We start from the raw sequence: 23,858 nt of genomic DNA on the forward strand, positions 1-23,858 counted from the left end.
CCATGAAGGTCATAAAATTGACAATCGACTAGCAAACGTAGCGCACCTTACATCAGGACATCGGGCCACAACACCTTGAAACGAGACATGGTCTGATGTACAGTCAGTCAAGTAACTTAAATAGGTATGTATAAAACTTGTACCACTGACCAGGCAGTGTTGGCAGCCCTACCTATCGCAGCTAACCGTCTAGCTATCAAACAGCTGTAAATCAAATAATGCCAATATCCGGTCGTAGATTGCGCGTGATTCGATTAACAAACTGCAAGTTCGGAGACTCTGTGATTCAGTTTCGGATCTAGTACCTACTAGGTTAGGTACCTACCTAACCTATATTACAAGCCGTATCTTTGACACACTGAGGCGAATCTTTCTACAAATTAAACTTGATTACATTGTGACCGCCACGCTTTGATATGCTTGCACGATTTACAAAATGATCGATCACAGATAAAATGTCACAGGTAGGTAAGTTTTTATAAAAGATTTTTTCTTCTTTGGGGATTTTTTTTCTTTATTTTTATAAGCCTGGGTTTTAATGGATCGCTTGGTGGTCTCAAATACCTAATTATCTGGTTAGGTACTTCAGATATATATCGTGCGTGTACCTAACTTAAGTATTAAGTAACTAGTTTTCGTAATAAAACATTTTTTTAATTTCTGTTAACAGAAAAGTCTTGTCGAATAATATTCTCGTGATGGCATAAAACGAAACAATAAGTTCATTGTTGTTTACAAATTGTTTATCAGCTTAAAAAAATGGGTAAAATCTCACCTTAATAGACTGGTTACATTGGCACGGACTCTGCAGGTACCCTGGGCTGAGCAGCACTGTCGTAGCACTCGTTCTGGTCACCATCCCGTTGGGGGTGGCACTTCCGTTGGGACTCCCACCGCCCTTGGGGCATAAGTACTCCAAACTATGCGGTGGAGTCACCGATATTGTCGGACTCTCAGTCGAATTCACTTTATATCTACGAGACAAAAACACACCTTTAATTGCTTTGCCTGCAAACGTTTTTGACAATGATGTTCTGGACAAAAAACTAGGAGGAAAACTCGAATTAAGGTATGAAAACGTTGAAGTCATTATCAGGAGGCTGTTTGTGTAAGTACGATTAAGCGGAACAGAAAACCGAAAACGTCACTAGTTTCTAGGCACCAACGCAAGTCGCTTATCTTTATGTGAGTTTCACAGCGTATTCCCAAGGTTGGGATATTGATTTTTCGTCGTGTCCTGCCTCAATCACAATTTAAACTTAAGACATTTGATACCGTTACACGCGGTTATATATGACCTACTGCCGGTACAGGGTCTCCTCATTAACCGATGAATGCAACTAGGCTAATTCGATAACGTTCTAAATTGTCGTTCAATAAATGTTCTGTCCTTGGTCGTGGTCATATGCGTGATGCTGCATATCATCCCGAACAGGTCTTATTAGTCCCTCGCGTTTACGCGTTAGGCAACATATGGTGAGAATGACATTTTTGTATGGAGTATCCAGGCTAGTGTGCTCGTACATGCTCCTACCTAAGCTCTTTGGCGACAGCGGTCATCAAAAGGACATTCTACGCGTTTTCTTTTCTCCCAATCCTCCCAGTTTTCCAACAGAAAACTGACTTAACTTTTTTTATATAAAATATTCTACGAGAGCCTTGGTTACCTAGTTGGAAGAACACTTCACCCTCACTATGAGGTCACATGTTCGAACCCCAGCTCGGGCCTGAACCTAATATTCGAATTTGTTTGAATAAATAATTTTCACGTCCTCAGCGGTGAATGAAAACATCGCGAGGAAACTCGTATACCCAAGAAATGTGTTTTTCGAGGTAGGTACGTACCTAACCACAGATCCTAATTAATACTCTGTGTATCTGTGTACATATACACACATGACCTATAATTATGTATATATTGGGCTGGTTTTCGCTTCGCGGGTTGGAAGGTAAGACAGGCAGTCGTTCTTGTAAAAATCCTGTTGAATCTTCAGGTTAGGTTAGTGGACCCTGTGAAAACGGGATAGTTAAGGAGACAATGATTGTATTGGACCCTAGGATAGAACTAACATGAAACAACGCTCATAACAACGTCAGAAGACGTGTGGCAACAGAATGTATGACCCATTATTTTTAACCAAATATAGTGAAAACCACATTAAGCGCCTTATTTGTAAAATCACTTTTTTGATAACAAAACCTGGTTTCAAACCGAGTAAAATGAGGTCGTCCCGAATTGTTTATTGCAAGAAATCTTACGTTTTTAACCCCCCGACGAAAAAACGACGGGGTGTTATAAGTTTGTGTTGAAGTAAATCACATCAGAATGTTGTTTATAATAAAGGCGTTTGGTAAGTATTCACTATAGGTAAAGATAAATATAATCTTGCACATCCTCACCATATAACTTCCGCGGTAGACTCTCGAGATAAGACTGTGGACCAGCAGGAACCCGAACCGGTTTAATTGCTCACACGATTACTTATCACGTCAATTAGTCAAATTACATCAAATCTATAAACAATAACATACACCAATTTGACGTTAAGGTAACTATCGAATGCTAGAAAAAACTGCGCGATGATTAATAAAAGTTGTATTTATTTTAGTCTACCTTCAGATTTGTATATGAGAGAAAAGAAGTTGCAATTAAGTACATATAAGTAGCCCTTTCAAGTAAGTACCTGAGATGTTTAAACGGTACTTCGGTTAATGGATTTTAAGAGTTTTGAATTTTAAAATTCTTAGATCAAGTTCGTGTCACTCATCTTAATGACTCAATAAACAAGTATCTTATCTATGAAGTTTTTTACTTAGGTACATAATAAGGAAAAATGTTTAAAAGGTGTTATCATATTCGATTATGAAATTACACATCCAAAATAATTCTCTGAAATAAGTTGCGTGCGAAAGACTACAGAAAAATGTAATTAAACCGCATAATTCTCGGACTTAACAGCTTTCAATACAACTCAGCTACGAGTATAATGCTCGCTACACAAAGAACCGGGAATCCCGCGCCCAAAGTTGCTTGTTCCACTTTCAATAAATATACCTTCATAAGGAAAGCTTTCTCGGTCCTTGTCACTCACGAAGTCACTTGAAGTGACTTCGGGTATTGTGCCCAGGGATTTTACAGTAAGTAACTACTTATTACTGTGTTCTAAAAGTTTTCCGGTTGGTACAGTCATTAGTAATATTATGTACCCAGTTTAGTACCCTTTCGCACTATCATATTTGACATTCAATGAGACTTCGAGCCGCCACACACGGACTGCTTCAAGCAAATAGACATCTTTAAGCGGTCGCCGTTGGGTCACCTGCAGTTTCAATACAAAATAGTCATTCGCAATACACGAACCGCTCAAGCAGTTGCAACTGCTTCGGGCGGTTGGCTGCGCGGTGAAATTTCATCATACGGTCAAGCAGTCGCCAGGCATACACTGACTGCTCGAGCTGTCGACTGCTCTCGCGCAGTTATCCCCACCTGCGCTCTTCATTCATGACTGCAAGAGCGGTCCGTGTATGTTGATCACTGGGTTACTGCTCGAGCGGCCCGTGTATAGCGGCCCTTAGGTTTAATTTCTCAAAAAAGTTAATGTGACATGGCATCAAAGTGTATACAATATTAGTACTCGTGACCGTACATAAAAAGTAAAAAACCGAGCTAGAAAAGAGAGTTTTGTAGCTCTACGAATATTTTTGCCTATAGGCTTTACTATAACGCGCCAACTGCCACCCATGGTGATCGTAAATCCGTCTTTTTTTGTGATAGCCGACCTCACCAATTAATAAAACTCATTCTTTGCATTTTTGTTCTGTTGCGTGTCTATAGGTATCTAATTTAATTACTTAGTTCATTCATACCTTAGATACTTATCTACTTAGTTAATGATAATTAGGAATATTGGTTTTTGTTAGAAATCGAATATACTTTACGGGTTTTGTTAGTTACAAATACAGAGGTAATTGACATGCTGTGCTACTTCATTCTATTTACAAACTTTCTACTTAGTACATAAAGAAGGTTTTTTATAATACCATGATAAATCATTTCTAGCGCTATAGCAATTGGTATTCGCAGTAGGTAAGTATTTTTGATTCGAAAATCTGTCATGTTATTTACTTATTATCTTAAAGCGAAATGAAAATGGATTGTTTGTGTTACCACATGCCTAATTTTCAACCTTATGTTGTGTTCAGAAGATTCGACTCCACAGTAACAATGGTAGATAAAACTTCATCTAAAACTGATACGTTAAACAATATACCCCGTTCTATTGTTAGAAACTAGACTAGAGGAATGATGAAGGACTGTTCACTGATACCAACAGCTGTTCCATACAAATAGGTATAGCTAGACATGCATTACTGGGACTTCCACCATCTACATATTCCTTTCTTACTTTGGCAGGAATCCGCTGATTCCGCTATCATAGCTGGGGGGCCTCGTGAAATAGGGGCACGAGTCACTGAGGCCTAAGCTCTTGGGCCTCCGGCAGGGCCTGTGGGGCCTCTCGAAGATGTGGTCAGACGTGTGGTACCTTTGCAGGGTGCGTGGGCGTGGTCGTCCACTCGGGGGCGTTTGTGTGCATTGGTCGACCCTAGACGCCTCCTCTACGCTCGTTACGAAGCTCGCTTCTGATATCTGGAACAAGTAGAAACAAAATGTTAGGCAATGGAATAAGCACTTAAAGAAAGAAAGAAAGAAGAACGAAGTCAAGAGCAAACCCATCTTAATTAAAAAAAAAAAGAAAAAATATTTATTCGACATAGTTATTGTTTTAACATATTAACACAAAATAATACAATTATGAATGTATGCCGAAACGGTTCCACCTCAGCATAATGCCATAGCCTAGACTATGACGCTGGTTTTCAGTTGAAACCGGTGAGGTAATCAGGTAACACATTAAACAAAAAATGGACACGAAGTTTAAGTACATTTTGTAATTTTCTAACTTATAACGTAAGAGCTAACAAAGACACCTTACAGGAGTTTCTGGCCGCTGATATCATTGCTAACGATGGGTGGGTGGAGCTAAGAAAAGTGTCTGCAGGTTTGCCTTCTCGCTTTTCGGTCTCCTTACAATATATTCTTTCAGATCCTGTGCAAGTCATCCACTGCTTTCCAACAAAAGTACCTCATATTGTCATCCGACCATCGGGCTGGTGGTCTACTTCGATATCGTATACCATCTCCGTTAGTTAGATAAGCAAAAAGTTAATAACTGCAAAAACATTTAGATAACACATCTAAAAACGTGTAATGTATTTTATACCTACGTGATTTACGAGTCATAAAATTCGTATTATTTATTATGCGGTTAGGGTTTCCCCTATATTTTTATCTTGATATGCGTAAAATTGACTAGACAAAGAAACAATTAATACTGAATCGACAAGTGATCGAATCAATGCGCGTGAAGTCTGTAAAATTAATTTATTTTAGCGTCTTCTGATTAGACGTGCATCGTTATAAGGCATAAATAAAAGTGGTTGCAAATTGTCTTCTGACTTTTAGCTATTTTTATCTCAATGGATTAGCTACTAAGATTGAAAACGGCGAATTTGGAACTTACAATTAATTGAAAAACACCTACTATTCGCAATGTGTGTATCATGCTTGAGAAGAAGTGATAAAAAAACTCAAACAATAGCCTAGCCCAGTGTACCTAGCTGTCATTAACTCCAAATTCACCGCCCATTACAACCTCATCATCAATTCAAGACAATTTTACCCAAAGCCCAACGCTCCGTCATTTACTACCTACTTCCCTTATTAGTGCGGACATCACCAACTGAGATAAAAAAAAAAAAAAACACGCAAAGTGCCGGCAACGAGCCGTGACATGAGGTAAGTACTCGTAAGTACTCGCAGGTACCCGCTGTGGGAAGCGAGAGAGCTGTCATTTGCTGATTGCCGGTTACACGACGATTACTGGCATTGACATTGAATGAGGCATCGAGGAATGCCACATGAGCGAGCATGTGATTGTCGCGGGTGATAACTAGTTTTATGTATCAGCTATGTCTGCACGGCAGCCGCGTCGCGCGTGGCGCGATATATATCGAGGGCTTCCACCAATGCAGCGAATGCTATTTAAGTAGAGTACGTGCTTCCTTAACCGCGAGGGCTGATTATATTGTGTTGTCTATCCCGTGTGGAGATCTGTGCCGCTATCAATGTAATGTAAAATACTGAATATAGGTACTTCTACAGGGATAATATGCGCAACGTGATAAAATTATCGATCGTTTCAATAAATTTTGTCTAAATCGATAAGTTTGTCTTTTTTCCCTAACATGCGTGCAACGTATTTTGACAAAACTGTATGACTTATTCCAATCGACAAAAGGATATAATTATATCGTCAGAATCGATATAACGACCGTGAGAAAATTTTATCGCATTGCGCATGTTGGTCCGAAACAACGATTACTTGTGGGTAGTTGTGAGGGAGTGTGTAGTCCAATGTTGTCCTCCCATCTCTATTATGGGTGATGAGTTGATGACATGTCCATCTTATATAAGGCTTATATCAGATGTGGCTACAAATTGTCTTCTGGTGACTTGTGGTTTTAACTTTTAAACTCCTTTATAGAAAACGCTGCATAGGAAACCGCGTATGATGGACTTACGTTATAAGAATAAGATACTACTTTGATCGTCCAACCAACTCCTTTACCAATCCAGAATGGAGCAGGGTGCTGTATCTGCCTATCCCCTACTTTATTAACATCAAAACTCGCTCGACGTAGAGGGAAAATAAGGCCATGTATGGGACATACCTAATAGTCTACGATTTATGGTCAGTCACATCTCTATATATCCGCTATTATTATACTTGTACAAAATTTTCCTGTACCCAAAGGTTGCCTGGAAGAAATTTCTGCATGAGCAATAAGGCCGCCTGTTGTGCTTTTCTGTATATGCTGTCCTTATCTCTGTATTTTGTGTCCATTGTGTTCAATAAAGTATTTTATCTATCTATCTTTAGCGCGAGCAAACCAACGCGTCTCAATATTTGGATCTTGTAATTTAATTAATATCCTAAGTAATACAGTTCATTCAATTATTTGTGTGGGGTTTTATTACAATTACCAGCGCTCCCTACAGGCCACTCGCCGTAAAGAGACTCGCCGTAGCGCGGGTTGCCGTTCGGAGAGTCGCTGTCAACGCTACATTCGTTTTTATTCACACATGTTACTTGCAAAGTTCTGACAAGGGCATTGACTTTTAGCCATTGATATACAACTACTTTTAGCACAGAATCCTCTACAGCCATAGTTGCCGGCGCGACTCCGTTAAAATGGATTATGCGTAAGAAGGATCGATATACGAAAGGAAGAGAGGACGATAAGAAGGGGGGGGGGAGGTATGTGGAGGGAGTTCTGTGCACATTTAACACGTTGATAGTCCCCATACAAAATGTTTTGACTTCCTTGAAAGTCCCGCATATTACTTCGATTTTTATACATCCTGTTAAAAACGTAAATAATAACAAATGTAAACACTTCACCCATGTATGGGTCACGGACGTATGAAGCTAGACTGTCAAAGTGTTAAAGAGTATCTACTTACTTATTGAACTAAAAAGTAGTTACCAAAGTTAAGGAATACAATTACTAGGTCTACAATTAAAGCCCTCAGCGCTCTTTTCCAGCCTAGTCCAATTGAGCCAAATCACGTCAAAAAATCTAGGTTAGACTTCAATACAGATTCACTTGGTACTTAACAATGGCGATCACCGAATATAACTTTTCAGTCCTCGTGTAAAAGTATAATGTCAAGTTCACATGCCACAATTATCATCAAATTGCATACTGACAACGACTTAATACGATCGTGATTATCGCAGAATGGCCGCGTATGCTCGTGCGCATGTAAGAAATTAAACATCATTATTGGGCGGGCCGTAACACGCACTGGATATGATGCATGGTGCTGTCGACACTTGAATGCGGCCTTATGGAGAGCAAAATACTTAAGCTTTTTTTAACTTTTGATACTCTCATTTAAGAATTAGAAAGTCCAAGAGTACGTTAAACCGCCGAGCATGTATGAATCTAATGAATATTTTACTATTATAAACATAATATAAACTGCCTATATACGTCCCACTGCTGGACACAGGCCTCACCTCAATCAACCGGACGGAGTATGGAGCATACTACTATTTACTACTTATTATATATATTATTTTTTTTTTAGATTTCTTTTTTAAGTGTGAACAAGCGGAAGTGTTGTTTCAGGAACTTAGTGAGTGTAATTCCGTGGTCTCTTTATGTGAATAACCCCAATGGGAAGTAAGCGTGATCTTACATAAACTCGCATCCTTAAAGGGGTGGGCTGCGCCGCAGGGAGTCACGAGATAACTTGCAGTGTTGTAGACTTTTGATACAAAACAAAAAAAAGATTTAATGAATAGTACCTATACCCATATAGGGTGATCAGTCTATTAAAAAGGAGTCCCAGGATAATAAGCATGTATATTTTTTGACGTGACTTATTGCAGATTTGCCGCAGATGCGATGGCTGAACTGATTGAAGGTGTTTTAAGTTTCGAAACTTTTCTGTTGTAATATTACCTAAAATAATGTTGCATAAGAACTGAACTATGGTCCTCGTGTTACTCAACATTGTCTTAATTACTCATCCAAGTAAGTACCTTACCTACTTATTATAAAACCGGTAAAATGTAAACACTATTTGGACTTGTTTTAACGCAGTATGTGCTTAATTACCTAATCTATTCGGTTTTAGTATCCTCAAGCTCAGAGTAAATAAACGTATTGAACGACTATTATTTGCGTATTTAATTTTTGGGAATTCTACCATTATTCGTGCTCTAATGCCGTGGCAGCCCAGTTGGTAGTACGCTTGCCTCTCACTTTAAAGTCGCAGGTTCGAATCCAACACAGGCCTAAACCAATGACTGTCGAATTCATATCGCGTGCACGTATCACGTGCTCAGCGGTGAAGGAAAACATCGTGAGGAATTTCCCACATTCCCGAGAAATGCATTTTCGGAGGTATGTGACCTAATCTATATTGGGCCGGTTTACCCTGCGCGGGTTGGAAGGCCAGACAGACAGTCGCTTCTGTAAAAAACCGGACCTATCAAAACGTCAGGTTAGGTAAGCGGACCCCGTGAAAAACTGGATAACGCTATGATTTAAACATCAGTAAGTAATAGATATAAGTATACGAAAATACAAACAGCGTCACGTGATCGATACATGTGCTGTGATTAATCCCATATATTTTGGTTTCATTAGCGTTAGTCTGTCGTTATTGAAAGCTTTAAAACATTTTGACTAGATTGGAAGACAACTTGAACGCGCCCTTACTTACGTATTTGGTGTATAGTAGGTACGGTCACGAGTGAAACCATGACTTTGAAACCATGTCGCATTAACTTTTTGACAAATTAAACCGTAAGTCTCATTAAATGTCAAATATGGTAATATGGTATGGTTTTTGGCAATAAGGCCGCCTATTGTACTAATTCTATTTCTCTTTTGTTTTGTTTTTTGTTTTTTCCTGTTTGTGCAATAAAGTATTTGTTATGTTATGTTATGTTGTTATGGTAGTGCGACAGGGTTCTAAAGTGGGTACCTACATGATATTGCTCATGACTGTACTTAGCATAGAGCAATACGGACCTCCGCGTTGGTACTTAGCCATTGACATCTGGGGGGTTAAAATGGCCACACCGAAGCAATTCATCTAAGAAAGCAATATTGCTATTTGATATTTGTTTGCATTGCGCACTTACTTTTATACGCGCAAATGTCAAATTGCAATATTGCTTTCTTAGATGAATTGCTTCGGTGTGGCCATTTTAACCCCCCTGAGCACTGATATTTAAATATAACATTATAGTTTCTAAGTACCTATGCGTTATGTTTTATGATTTGGTAGGTACCTATCAGTAAATTTTGTTTCTTTAAGAGCAAATTCATTCTTCAGTAACGACTACTTGGAACACCGGACGTAGTTTTATAACATCCGCTACAATACCTCCTAATGTTTGAAATGGGTCAAAATACATTTATTTTTAAACATGATTAGGTTTGAGTAGATACCTATGTCACAGGTAGGAAGTATTACATATTTCGTGTCACTGTACTTAATACTAATGGTATTAGTATTAATTACTAAGTAGTTACATACACGCCAATTTCGCAGAGACTATGGAATTCCATTTGCTTCGATCCTGACACACTTACTTCCTCCACATTCATCAATCGTTTCATACACGCACGCCGGTGCAGACTAAGACGACTAAGACTAAGGAACTAAGTATGTCGTCTACACCTACACGTATCTGCATGAACCTCCCTGCACGAGGCGACACCAAGAGCGTTTCAGGCTGGGTAGGTTTTCAAAATTATCTTGTAAGACACGTATTTAATTTGATCATATATCGCATCATTGTAATCTTAATATTTTTTATTATTTAATGCATTGAGGAGATGATGATTAACGGGCCACGATGATGATGACTGCATTGAAGCTACGTAGATAATGGGAGTAGTGGGCATATCATATCATCGCAGGGGGGAAACGAGTAGACTCCGAAGTGATTTGACATATTGCTCGGTGTATTATAGGCTCTATGCGATATAGGTTATACTACTAATTAGGATAGTCACCCGCCGGTCCTGTTACTATTTCTACATAGTAGGTAGGTAGGTACCTATTCAATTGTTGAAAAATAGGTAAATGGCTTTTCCTGAAGTGTAAGCGGCGTAGGCCGAAACACTACAAATTCAAAGCGGAACGGAAACGGAACCTATGTTATGTTAGATCATCATTTTAATATTAAATATTTTATTTATCGTAGGAGCTAATCTTCTTGTGTTATTTTTATTAAAAAATCTACAATACACACTGAAGTTTATATACTTATAAGTCTTTACGATTAAAAACAAAAAGTGTAAAGTATTACCTACATTAAATCATTGTATATTATACAATAATAATTAAATGAAGTACCTGTTTCATTTTGACGAGGAACTTGGACATCAGAGCGAGCACTTGTTAATTTATTAATAAAAATATATAACCTGCATAGTAGATACGATACGTAACAATAATATCACAGTAATATTCACTTCACTTCATCCGAAAAACAATTAACAATAAAACGAACGCTTTTAAAAAACTTCAGGCACAGATAATATAGAGCTTTCCCGCCGGCGTTTACGCGGGAAAAATGACATCTCTAGCGGCGGCTACTATCCGCCGCAACAGAATAATGGCGACTGACTCGAAATGACCGCGCGCGGTTTTATTATATTACTATGCTAGACGTGATTACAATACGTACTGGAAATACTTAGTTTATTTCTTTAATGTTTTCGCATGCACAAAAGGAATATGAACCGTGCACAAAAAATATAAATCTACTTTGGACTCTGACGATCTGATCTCCCATTTTTTAAGTTTGTGTGTGATTAATTGGACTTGGAACAGTTAAAACTCCGAAACGGCTTACCATGTCAAATCGTAAGTAGAGTGCAGAGTTCAAAAGCTTAATTTGAAGGTTATTAGAGTATCTGCGGTCAACCATAGTTGTTATGCGTTAGGAACTTGAACGTTGCACAAAAAAAGCAAATCTACTTTGGACTCTGGCCTCCCATTTACGCTCGTTGGTGTAGGTATATAGTACGAGTAGTGATTGGACTTGTGACAGACAACTTCTGAGAAAGCTCACCGTGTTAAATTGAAATAGGTACTTACAGAATATTTAGTAGGTAAGTAGTATTGTTGGTAGTATTGTTTATCCTGCGACAGTCTAAAATGTTAACACAACTATGTGTATGGCAAGATTAATGCATTAACGTAGGTATTGTTCTTCTAAGAAATAACATAATATAGCTTCACGCCTGTATCCCCAAAGGGGTAGGCAGAGGTATACACACCCACTCTTCGCTGTTTAATGTTCATGGGACCATGTAATAGGGTACGAGCTTATTGCCTTATTGCCATTAACCTGGACACAAATCGTTGAAACTATGATGATGCAAACGTGAATTCAAACTCATAAAGTTTAATTTTGTTGTTTAAATAGAGCCTGTCCCGGGGTTCGACCCGTGACCATACGATGTAACTCACGCGTCCACCAAGTAGGGCTATGTAATACCTACCACTTAACTATGAAATGATAAAAATAATGCAGTAAATCATTTTTTATAACTCATTGTGCATAACAATCGATCGCAGTTTTAGTTTAAGTGTCGCACTTATTATGCAGGTAGGTACCTATCTATGTGTAAATCATTATTATACATGACGTCAAGACGAAATTTATATGCTGCACTTATTATTATTGTTTTGTATCAATTGTACTTACATTACAATATACTTATATGATAATAACAATATGACAATTTATCGCGTTAACACGCTCTTTTGGGTCTGTTTTGGATAGTGGTGTAAATTAGCTATAAGAACTTGTAATAATAATAAATAAATAAATAAATAAATAAATAGTCTACTTATACTTATACTAATAAGTATTATGAAAAGAAAATGTTTGTGAAATTGTGAGTTTGTAGGTACTTATTAATAATCTCAGCAAGTACTGAACCGATTTTTCAAATTATTTTAACAGTGTAAAAGGTTACTATGTTCCTGAGGGCTATATTTGACAGACTCGCGAACGCGAATGGAAAGCAGCCTAGCCAAGCCTAAAATATATGTCAATATTTGTTTATATTTACAAGTATGAATTTACAGGTTGTAACATAATTATTACGAGTCAGATGTTATCCCTAAAAGTTTTAAAACTGAGCTAAGGATACCAGCTACCATCCAAAAGTTGTATACATATGCCAAAAGTGGGGGTGATAATCATGATGCATATACCTAATGAAGAAAATAGTCAAATCAGTTACTTTTTACTAAACGCCTAAACACGAAATTACTATGGAATGTGTATGAAAAAGCACACTGTGACGTCATAGAGAAACGTGGATAAAATCGATAGAAAAAAGGAAATTTAATGATTTTCGTATAGATCTGTCTTAGGTTTAAAGAAATCTTTATTCTGAATAAGAATATAAATTCACTTACTTGAGAACTTAAAAACTAAGTATACGTACAAAAGCATTTTGAGGGTATATGATAAATAAGAGCTACAATAACACATTTTTTTTTTATTCGAATATGGCATAGCTTGCATCACCAGTGTATTCTGAGTTGAGACATTGCGTTCGCAGCATATTAAATCACGCGGACACATTCCAATATAAACTGGTTGCCCGGTTTGTACAGAGAGTAGTATCATGGATGTCTTAACTTAGTAATCTGAATTTCACGATTTATCTTGAACCTAGGACAGGACCCAAATGAAGACTCAACATAGCCTCACCACTATATCCCAATTGGAGTAGTCAGAGGTACTTACATCCATCGCAAATTGAACCGAGTACGCCTCGCCGAGCTTTTTGTTCGAGGAACGCGATAGGTGGTGAGCCGTATAGCCGTCTAAAATAATGGTCGAGTCAACTGTGAACGCTTATGTAAGCTTATTATTAACTTATGTATTTTTGGTGGTCACACCAAAGTTCTCGAGAAGGAAAACCGATGACCGACGGAATTTGTACGTATAATTTCCCATTGGTACCTTCCTCGTAGGTGCACAGGTATTTATCTGAGCAGTTATCCTGCTATCGCAGCCAGCACTCACTTAATTTTGACCATAACGCTGTCAGACGTAGAGATATTTTTCCGACGACGGTAATGTCTAAAGGAAGAGTTGTAGAGTCAGAGCGTCAAAAGGTGAGAGGCTAAATCCCTGAAATATCGCCCTAAAAACATATGAACCCATACAATTTTCGCACATTTCTAGTTGGGGAATCACCATGGATGCGGAGGGGGGCGGAAAATTAAAGTTTCCATGCGGGTCTAATGGCGGTGGTACATTGAACTGTAGGCCCTATGTTTTTCCCCTGACGATCACATAAAATATTTTTATATACTTAGGTACTCTATTCTCAAATAGAGGACATGCATTTGTGTTTAAATACAAGGGAATTAAACAAAATAATAAAGCCCTCACGAATCTTATTTTATTGTGATTTCACGCGCTGAAGACAATTATATACCTACCTACTTCTTATGTAAAAGAAAAAAGCCTAGCCCATAATAATTATTTAAATTGCCTAGCTTATTTCACACAGACGTATGAGTATTGTAATAATATGTTATCAGCGTCCCAATACGAGTGCGTTACTATCAGCAAGGTTTTGCCTGCGCTTCGAGCAATTATTTTTTGCTAGGTAAGGAGGTAAAAATCACTCTATAATTATGAAAGGTTAGGTAGGAGATATGAAGTCGTAATAGGGTAGCTTCCAACTAGTCAAATCAGTTACTTTTTACTAAACGTCAAAACACGAAATTTCTGTGGAATTTGCATGAAAAAACAACCTGGGACGTCATAGAAAAACGTGACAGAATGTCGCATTTATTATTACATTTTTCTTTATTAAAATTCATTAAAGCACAATTAAAAACAAAACAAACACATCTTATAAATAAAACAAAATTTATAAATAAGTTAAGTACTTAAATAGAAAAATAAAATCATTTTTTGTCACATTTAAATCTGTCTTTTTTAATATTCAGAATTTTATATTATAATTTATCTTTCACCTAGGAAACAATCCATTAAAAAGTAAGTAAGAAGTACGTTATGAAATCCGAACCTATTGATAAATAAACACTCTCATCATTTTATTACTGATACGACTGCATTTACTTGTTTTAATCATCTGATAGACCTCATACTTTTGTAGAACTAAAGAACATTATTAATTTTGGACCCCCAAAAAAATGTGCCGCTCAGCGAAAATAAATATGTATTTAACACGTATCGGGTAGGTGCCCCTAAACATTTTGTACTACACGGCATCAAAACTCAATTTTAGCTTTTATTGGACTATAACAATTTTGATTCTCCATACGTTATTCCAATAAAGATGCGATAGTCTAGTATACTAGATGGACAAAAGGTTCATAATGAAGGTTTAACCGGTTACTACGGATACAAAAACTATTTTAGCTACCTATTATTTAATAGGACAGGAGGACCGATCGTCGTGGAGATCCTTGGGGGAGGCCTATGCCCAGCAGTGGGCGTCGTACGGCTGATGATGATGATGATTTATTGAATAGTCAGAACCTACAAGTAAGTTTATGTGTACATAATTTACATTACATACCTATGTACTTACCGAGTTATTAGGTAATTTTAAATAGGTACTTGCATATAATAAGCAGGAAAAGTAATTGGTAATACCATGTGAGGAGAATGACGCATAAGATATGAATTTATGAAGCAAAAAAAAAAATTGTATGGATCATGAGGAACATGATAGATGATTATCGAGGTAGCCTACGTACAAATAAGTACGAAGTTAACTGCGCACGTAAGATGTTTCAATCAATGTTGATTTGCTTTTTTAAACATAAGTACACTCACGCCTATTTCGCGCAGGAATAAGCAGAGTCTATGGAATTCTATTTGTTTCGATCCTGACACATTTCTCAAGCTTCCTCTACATTCATGAATCGTTTCATACACACACGCCGTTCGATCGAATTAAACCTTATATGTATTTCCCTTATATTTTGTCTTATATTTGTTACATACGGCAACAAATACTTGTGTTAGTCTAATTGTTTTAATATCCTTTCTGTGTACAATAAACTATTAAATAATTAAATAAAATAAGCGGCTAAATTCAGATGGATAGCAAATCACATCGGCTGTATACCTAAATATAATCATAAACCTACAACAAGATTAGGTACTTATTAATTTTCCCTAACAATAAAACTGTTCTTCAAAATAACAAACATTCTTTGGAATTCTCTCGTAAAAGGTAAATAAATAAAGTAGGCAATGAGATGTTTGCTTTACCTACTAACAAAGAAAATCTCGGAATATTTCATATCACTGAAATAATATTTGAGTCTTGTCTGGAAACTGTATCACAATCTACACACGAGATGTAAGTACCTAAACAGTACCGAGGACTGAACAAATAAAAATTGCTCAATATACAATATACAATACACAATATATAATATATATAATATATAGGTAGGTGTCGCACGCAGATATAGGTGGTGCGCTGACTGTGTGATGATGAAGATGGATAGTAACAGAAACCGTACGTCGAGTACGCCACGACCACGTGTTTGACCACAGTGTATATTTTAAAATAATACAGAAAAGTAAAACAAACGTAATCAACACACGGTCGTGACAAAAGAAAGAGGTAAGTAGGTTAATATAGAAAATTCTGTTGGATGTTGCCAACAGTAGGGGTAAAGATTGAAGGCTTCGTACGGCGGGAACCTACTTGCACGTCACCAGGTCGCAGACAGCCTACCTCCGTAGAAAATTGGATATAAAATTGTAGTGGCCACCTATCCCTAATAATAACCTGTCACCCAGGCGGGGGTCATGTCCCCCCTGGATCCGCTCTTGCCGGCTTGATAACCAGCGTCCTTATGCAATTTTCGTTACCGTTAGCGTAGTGTTTCTGTGTAACTAAAGCGATCACAATTTGGCTCAGCCTTCTTATCCCATAGCGGCCCTCTCGCCCAGCAGAACGTAGGAACACGTTTTGACTAATTTGGTTACAAAACAAACAGCCGTTTCACTAATCGTGACGTGATTTAGCTACACAAAGTATCTACCTACCTAATTAGCGGGTTGTAACACTAACTACTGTCATGCTAATTGCCTGTCTGCAATACTTGTCTGTGCGTCAATTATTGTAGACCATTTGTAGACCGTAGCCAATGACAAGCTACCAATGAGATTGAAATGAGATTGTTTCGCAAAATCTCAAATCCTCTAGCGCCGAAAGAAGTCTTGCGTATTAAAATAGAACTAAATGATATGTCTAAGCAATGGATAAAGTAGTTTTAAGAGTATAATTCATTAAATTGTAAAGTAAAAAGTAAGTATATAAAACAAGAAAATACCCAAGCCAAGCAACGGGACTAAATGTTGGAAAATGAAAATTTTATTCGTAATATACTATTACAAGTCATTAATGAAATACAATAATTCAGACTACTACAGACTAGAATACTGAATCGACATGAAAAAGACAAATAATGTCAATAAAATATCAAATTAAAAAAAAAATCATAAAATATTAATAATCGTAATCGAATGTCATTCCATATAAATTAAAATTATTATGTACTTTAAATGGAATTTTGCAGCAGTTTCGAGAACGCAGAAATACTTAATAGCTGATAGCGAATTATAAGCTCTATGTTGGTCTGGATATCTACCAAATTGGGCTTTGCAGCTATGCTTCAGCACCTTCACAGTCGATTTCGACTACAGTGACCAAGTGGTACTCATAAAAAAGAGGACTCATCGCTTTCATTTATTAATATAAATGTTTGAATTACGAATGAGGAAAAGATTTACACGGTTACCCGCTTTAGATAGGGGTGCTGTGAAAAACAGGCAGTTTGTACCTCGAGATAGGTACCTTTACTCATAAAAATATCACCTTGCCGGTAACTGTAAGTATAAAGCGTGTTAATATTAGAAAAAGTGTGTACTTAACTATAGATAAGTACACAAATACAACTGGGGAAACTTACCTGTCACTCAGCGATAAAATTAAACACAATTCACTTGAACAAGTTTATACTTAGAATCATAAATTAGCACTGTAGTCCAAAATCTGTTCAAAATAACAATGTGTGCGTCCAAAAGTTTCCCTCCGACTGTTACGTTATTCAGAAAACTACGCCTTTAGTAGTCACATACCATTTTAACAAGACCACTGACAAACAGTTACGCGCATTGAGTTATAATGACGCCTATTCGGGTGCACACAAACTAAACCTAATTTTAGTTTGGAGTAAGCCAGAATTCAAATTCAAAAATATCTTTATTCAGTAGGTAACATAGTTACACTTTGAATCGTCAAATTTTACATAACGAACGTCTCATCCGCCTAAAACTATTGCAGCTTCTCACAACCTGTATAGCCGGGGAAAAGAAGCAGAGACTATGGAATTCCATTTGCTTCGATCCCGACACACTTCTCTTGCTTCCTCCACGCCGGTTCAGAATACACCGATGGATCTTAGATTTTACTGAACCTGACTTAAACTAGCGCCGTCCTTAACTTACAATAAGTACAAGAAAGAGATAAAGCTAGTTTTAGTCCTGTCTAAAATTAAGATAAATTGGTTTATATTGATTCACGATCTAAAAAGTTCAGTTGATTGTGCGTCTGCCAATAGTTACTAATGGGATGGGCAGAGAGAAGACATCGTGCAGTCACATTTGCTACGTAGTCCTAATATTGATGTAGGTACCTACTTAATGAACCAATATATCTGCTTACTTATTATTATCTCGGACAACTGCGAAGTAGAGTTTCTACTCACCCCATTAGTAAATAAGTGTGAATGTTCCCAAAACAATAGGTACCTACTTAGCTTTCTACTCTGGAGTATTATACATACGAAGTGGAATATGAAGTGGATATGAAGTGGAATTTTCCGTCGCAAAAGTATGGAACAGAAAATAATAAAAAGAAAAACAAAAATTTTCATGAATTTTCCGACTGAAAATTCCACTTTATATCAACTTAGAATCATGGTCTGAATCATCCCCCTCAGTATTCGTTACGGTGTCACTAACACCCATACCTACTTGTATGGGTACAGTATGTACTTGTGCGGGGTGTAAGTGACATCGTAACGAATACTGAGGGGGATGAAACAGCTGATTATTCTGAGTTAATATCAAGTGGAATTTTCCATCGCAAAAGTATAGAATTGAAAATAATTTTAAAAAACTAAAAAAAAAACATGAATTTTGCGACGGAAAATTCCACTTGATATCAACTCAGAATCATGGTCCCCTCAGTATTCGTTACGATGTCACTAACACCCTGTATACGTGATTTTTATTTTCCAGTGTTAAGTTCTATCTACATCGTTCTAAAAGGCGTTAAATGTCAGATAGAGATAAGTACTTACGCATTTTCCGGGTTTGCATTGCGCTAAAGAGTTATTGTTATTAATTTATCTTAAGTACAGTATTCACTAACACAGTTGGCTCGACCATTATAGACATACGGCTCACCACGTTGGTCTAACAGAAAGCTCGGTGAGGTGGGATACTTAGCTCAATTTGCGTTGGATGGACCTCTGACTACCCCAATTGGGATATAGTCGTAAGCTCATGTCAAGTTGTCAGTTCAAAGTTTTCCCCAATCTCAATTAGTTACGAAAGCACTAGATACTTTCAAATTTAGGCTGTAGGGTTCAACTTAAATTGGCTGCAGTCGAGTTCAATTAGACCGAGTAATGTTTAGACTCTATTATTGATAAGGTTTTAAGGTTCTTGTTAGGGTTGAATATTTACGTATTTTATAGACACACTTGGCCCCGATTCCTGCAGACACATTCTAATTTTATTTCAAGTTATACCTTTTCTTATTCGTACGTACGGTGTGTAGGTACAGAATCAGTACCACCAAACTACAATACGTATAATAATTATGAAAGTACTTAAGTTCAAAAGGTACAAAATGTTGTGGACGTGTTAATGTGTGTGGAAGGAAAATTATAAAATGTTTTGACTCAAATTACCTACTACTTACTAATTGGCATATAATATGATCAAAAATAAAGTCTTGGAATTTTTTACCATCTTAAAAAATAAGTATCATAAAACAATAAAGATCATTAAAACAAAACTTATCTGGTTAACTAGAAATGTTTTGGATACATACTTACAGAAAATTAATCTACCAATAACACGTATTAGTAGGTACTCGTAGGTACACTTCACCATAAATAATTTTATTTAAAAGCCATCATCTTGGTAGACGAATATCGAGAGGAATCGCACTATTACTTATAAGTCTTAAAACTATCTCACTGCAAAATGAAACTGTACAAATATACCTACCCACTTTAGATAGATAGGTATACCAACACTGTTACGGAACTAATTTTATAGCATAGTAAAACTTAAATAAATATACATGAGCTCAGAAACGTATTATGATGTTAATTTCATAATGTTATGTACAATCCCAGTAGAGATCAGGTAAAATATTATTATTTATAAAACCGAAGTGCCAACCCTAAAGTAATGGTTTGGTAAAATGGCCACCAAGTACAGAGTCAATGTTTGAATGGTCTGAAGCAAGAGATAGTGTATCGTCATCATACATTTATTTTACACACTTGCATTTTTACATGTTTTCCGTTAGAAAATACACGAAGTTTTCATACAAAGTCCCGCGCCCGCTTTCCCGGTTTTGTGGGAGTATGTGGTACCGATCCCACCCTCTGTATTTCCGGACTAGATCTCGGTGACGAATCCTTTCGCCACATTAATCTGGGTTCCAATATAAAATAGGTAGGTAATTTATTGTCACAAGAAAAAAAAAAAATAGAGACTTACTTTATTTATCTGGGTCGCTGACATTCGATTTCCTTCCTTGTAAGTATTTAAATAAAATTCTATCTAGCTCTTCGTTATATCCGTTTATATTCCTGATGCGAGAGTTGTTAATGTAAAAGGTTTTGAACATGAAAATATTGGAAACCCACTGTGTTATAAATAGAGTTGTGGTTTATGTAAAAGTTTAGTTTCATTATAATATTATTACTTGTTTTACTACTAGGAACTAATCACTTCAACTTTAGATAGACTACAATTCTTGAAACTACGGACATAAAATAAATTGAAGCGCTTGTTATTTTTATTACTAAGCACCTATACTTGGTCTTAACTTTATTTCTTCTATTTATGTTTCACGCGTGTTGTGGGATATATTAAGTGTATTTAACTTTATTGGCGGGGAATAGGATGAGATCAACTCTCGCAATGTAATACGAGTAACATTAGCGATTTTTCTATCGTGTGGATTGTGAGGTAGATTACCAACCCCATCAACCCTGGTGTCAGGGGTATTAGGTGATTGATCGGGCAAGATGCGTTGAGATTGGCCTGTGTAACATTTACATTCGCCATATTTTTAATATACCTACACACGGTCGTGTCGTGTCGTGTCGTATGTGTACGTAGAGACGTAAGGCGCTAGTTATTCAAAATCAGAAGTTATTGGCACCACACGGTATTTTAGCCCAGACGGTCTTCCCCACATTGACTTTAAGTACATACCTAATAGAGTCTTTAGCCTACCCCGATAGGAATTATGGAAAGGGACGGTAGCAGGGAAAGCTGGCTGCATACAGAGCCGCATCACAGCGTGTTGTTGTGTGAAAAAACCTAAATACAGAATGTTAGTGACATCGTAACGAAAACATTAATTAATATCTGCTCAAAGTGTTTTATTACATAGGTATACATTTTTTAATATATTTTTTTTTTATATAAATTGTTGCACGAGCATTATAAGGCTGCCTGTTGTGCCTTTCTGTATCAATTATCTTTACTTCTGCGTCTGTTATCCTTATTTCTGTATCCTGTGTCTATTGTGCTCAATAAAATATTTAATCTACTTATCTATCTATCTATTTTATTATTAATTAGAATCACCTGTGTTTTCTCACTAACCTTTACATGTAGACGACGATGCTTTGAGAATTTCTTCTTCAGATTATTCATTTTATTATACATTAAAATCAATTAAAGCTATTTATATCACATCACTCCTATCTAGGACTAAACTCTTATCTTCTTCACTCTTATATCATCAAGATAGTAAGCAATATTTGCCCTTATTGCACTGAAGTAAACGATACATTTGCTAATACGACTATTTAGATTGTTTAAACAATTACGTATATATTAGATGCTAAAGCACTCTAAATAATCTTTATACAATCACAGGGGAGGTTGGATTGGCGCCAAATACGATTCTTCGTCAAAGTACATACGGCAGCAAAGATCGAACGCTATTAGTTTGATTTGAGTACTTAAATCATTGGCCTTGTGTGGACTAGTGTAAGTTATTGGCTGACTGGGTGTGTGTAGATTAGGTAGACTGTAGCTTTATTTAGATATAATCAGTCTTAAAATCTTGTATGTCATGCTTATTTATTAGGTACCTATTTTTTTAATAACACCATCCAGTGCGATTGAAAACATTTAGTTTTTTAAGTTTATAAGACTTTTGCGCACTTACGTTATCCGGTACTTCCAACATCTTAAATATAGTCATCAGTTCATTTGCAGTGGGACAGCTGTCTCGTCATCTGTAAAAAAGAATTATATTTTTTAATTTTACCTTTAACGCGGGTAATTATGAAAAATAAAAGGGAAATTCAGAATCTTAATTGGTCATACCGTACTTTTGCATTTACAAAGTTAGGTAATTTGTTAATTAGGTAATGTTAAACAAAAAAATCTGGCAGTGATGATGAATTTGTATAATTAATTTATGTTAAGTTGAATTAATATAATTACGAGACGAAAACTATTCACGATGATCAGATTTCCTTAAAAGAATATATTTTTTCATGAATGCGCTTAATACTGCTTACATTCTTCATAAACGCAGAGCTCAATGTGTTTTATCGGCGGCAAATTGGGTTTAATGTTAAAACTTATAACACCACCACACACATACATTTTTCATTTAATCTTACTTTTAAACTGACTTCAGTGAGGTGGCGTATTAGCTTACTGCGCAAACAAAACACAAGTGTCAACGTGACGTTTAACTTTGAGCGTGTTTGTTTATATTTTTAGTGATAAAGATTTTTGTATACTTTGCGATGTAAATTAGGATAATAAATCGATAAGTTGCACATCCTGAACATCTTCTATCAAATAAGGTAAGTTGAAGAGTTTAAAAATTAAGGATGTTAACTTTTAAATCGAGACTTTAAATACCTATATTGTTAAAACAATTCTAGGCTCTATGAACTAAAGCTTGGTAAGTATGTATAAGGATTGTAAACCGCAGCATAACTTCTGTTGAGTTTGGAGGTACTTGGTAGACGTTTATTATGAGAAAGAGCGGAAAATACCGCGAAATAAGTATAATTTTACTCAACCTCAAAGAGCATAATATAAACTTATAACGAACTAATAATAACTCCCTTGGTCTTGTATGCGTCTTATAGTTTATTAGTAACAACATAACTTAAGGTTTAGAAAACTTGGTTATATGTATATTATTATTAAGAAGAGATATTTAAACTTATTACAGTTTATTAAACTGTATTTTTAATATTATAACACATTGTATTTGCAGTTATATGTAAGGCAATAAAAGATATGCAGTTTGAATTGAAGATATGTATGCATGGGATTAACTGTTTGGGAACTGATATTAGGCCACCAAACTATTAAATTGTATAACAATACTTTGTTTTTTTTTTAATGTGTTTTTTAAGACCCTGTGCCGGGGTTTACTTTTCCTCTGCAACATTGAATATGTAAAAAATGACGATTTATTAAACTCAAATGAGACTACACCGTTCAGTGTTAGTGGTGTGGGTCATTGAACTCACAATCCACACAAGAGAAGTAAAAGAAGTGTTAGCTATTCCAATAATTTATAACCACAACTAACCACATAGTCTCACGGAAGTCACTCAGACGCCGTTAGTGCAGACTTGTAACGTTAACTGTCTACTGAATGACACCTAATGTTCGTCCCACTGTCAATAAGCAAATGGTGTAGCAGGCGCAAAGACATGGTACATTTTCACGTGCGCATACATAACATATCGCACGCACACATGCAAGTTCTATTAACGCCATGATTTAGTAAACGGTCTAGGCAATTCATTGGGAAGTAGATATATTGAGAACAAAATCCGCCTTTGTGCCTAGTCTCTCAGTAAACAGAAGCGTGGA

The 23,858-nt window shown here is 36.5% G+C and overlaps 2 protein-coding genes across 9 annotated transcripts in view; one reads left to right on the top strand and one right to left on the bottom strand.

Annotated features, from left to right (window-relative positions):
* LOC126376165 (calcium release-activated calcium channel protein 1-like) overlaps positions 1–23,858 on the bottom strand; it is a 66,569-nt gene that overhangs the window by 9,014 nt on the left and 33,697 nt on the right. Inside the window, exons 2-4 of one of the 8 annotated variants that reach the window (XM_050023372.1) lie at positions 22,177–22,246; positions 4,407–4,648; positions 776–974 (exon numbers count right to left, since the gene is read on the bottom strand). In XM_050023372.1, coding sequence (XP_049879329.1) covers positions 776–974; positions 4,407–4,648; positions 22,177–22,212 — 477 coding nt within the window. In that variant the 5' untranslated portion in view covers positions 22,213–22,246. Of the gene's footprint in view, positions 1–775; positions 975–2,400; positions 3,080–4,406; positions 4,649–11,005; positions 11,280–17,653; positions 17,747–21,605; positions 21,703–22,176; positions 22,247–23,858 lie in introns of those variants that run through there. The other 7 variants (XM_050023375.1, XM_050023371.1, XM_050023374.1 and 4 more) reach the window with 7 other exon arrangements.
* LOC126376168 (methyl-CpG-binding domain protein 4-like) overlaps positions 22,704–23,858 on the top strand; it is a 44,309-nt gene continuing 43,154 nt past the window's right edge. Inside the window, exon 1 of the mRNA XM_050023382.1 lies at positions 22,704–22,828. The gene's annotated coding sequence lies outside the window, so the exon portion shown is untranslated. The remainder of the gene's footprint in view (positions 22,829–23,858) is intronic.

The sequence above is a fragment of the Pectinophora gossypiella genome, chromosome 20, assembly GCF_024362695.1.
Source record: "Pectinophora gossypiella chromosome 20, ilPecGoss1.1, whole genome shotgun sequence".
Classification (NCBI taxonomy): Eukaryota; Metazoa; Arthropoda; class Insecta; order Lepidoptera; family Gelechiidae; genus Pectinophora; species Pectinophora gossypiella.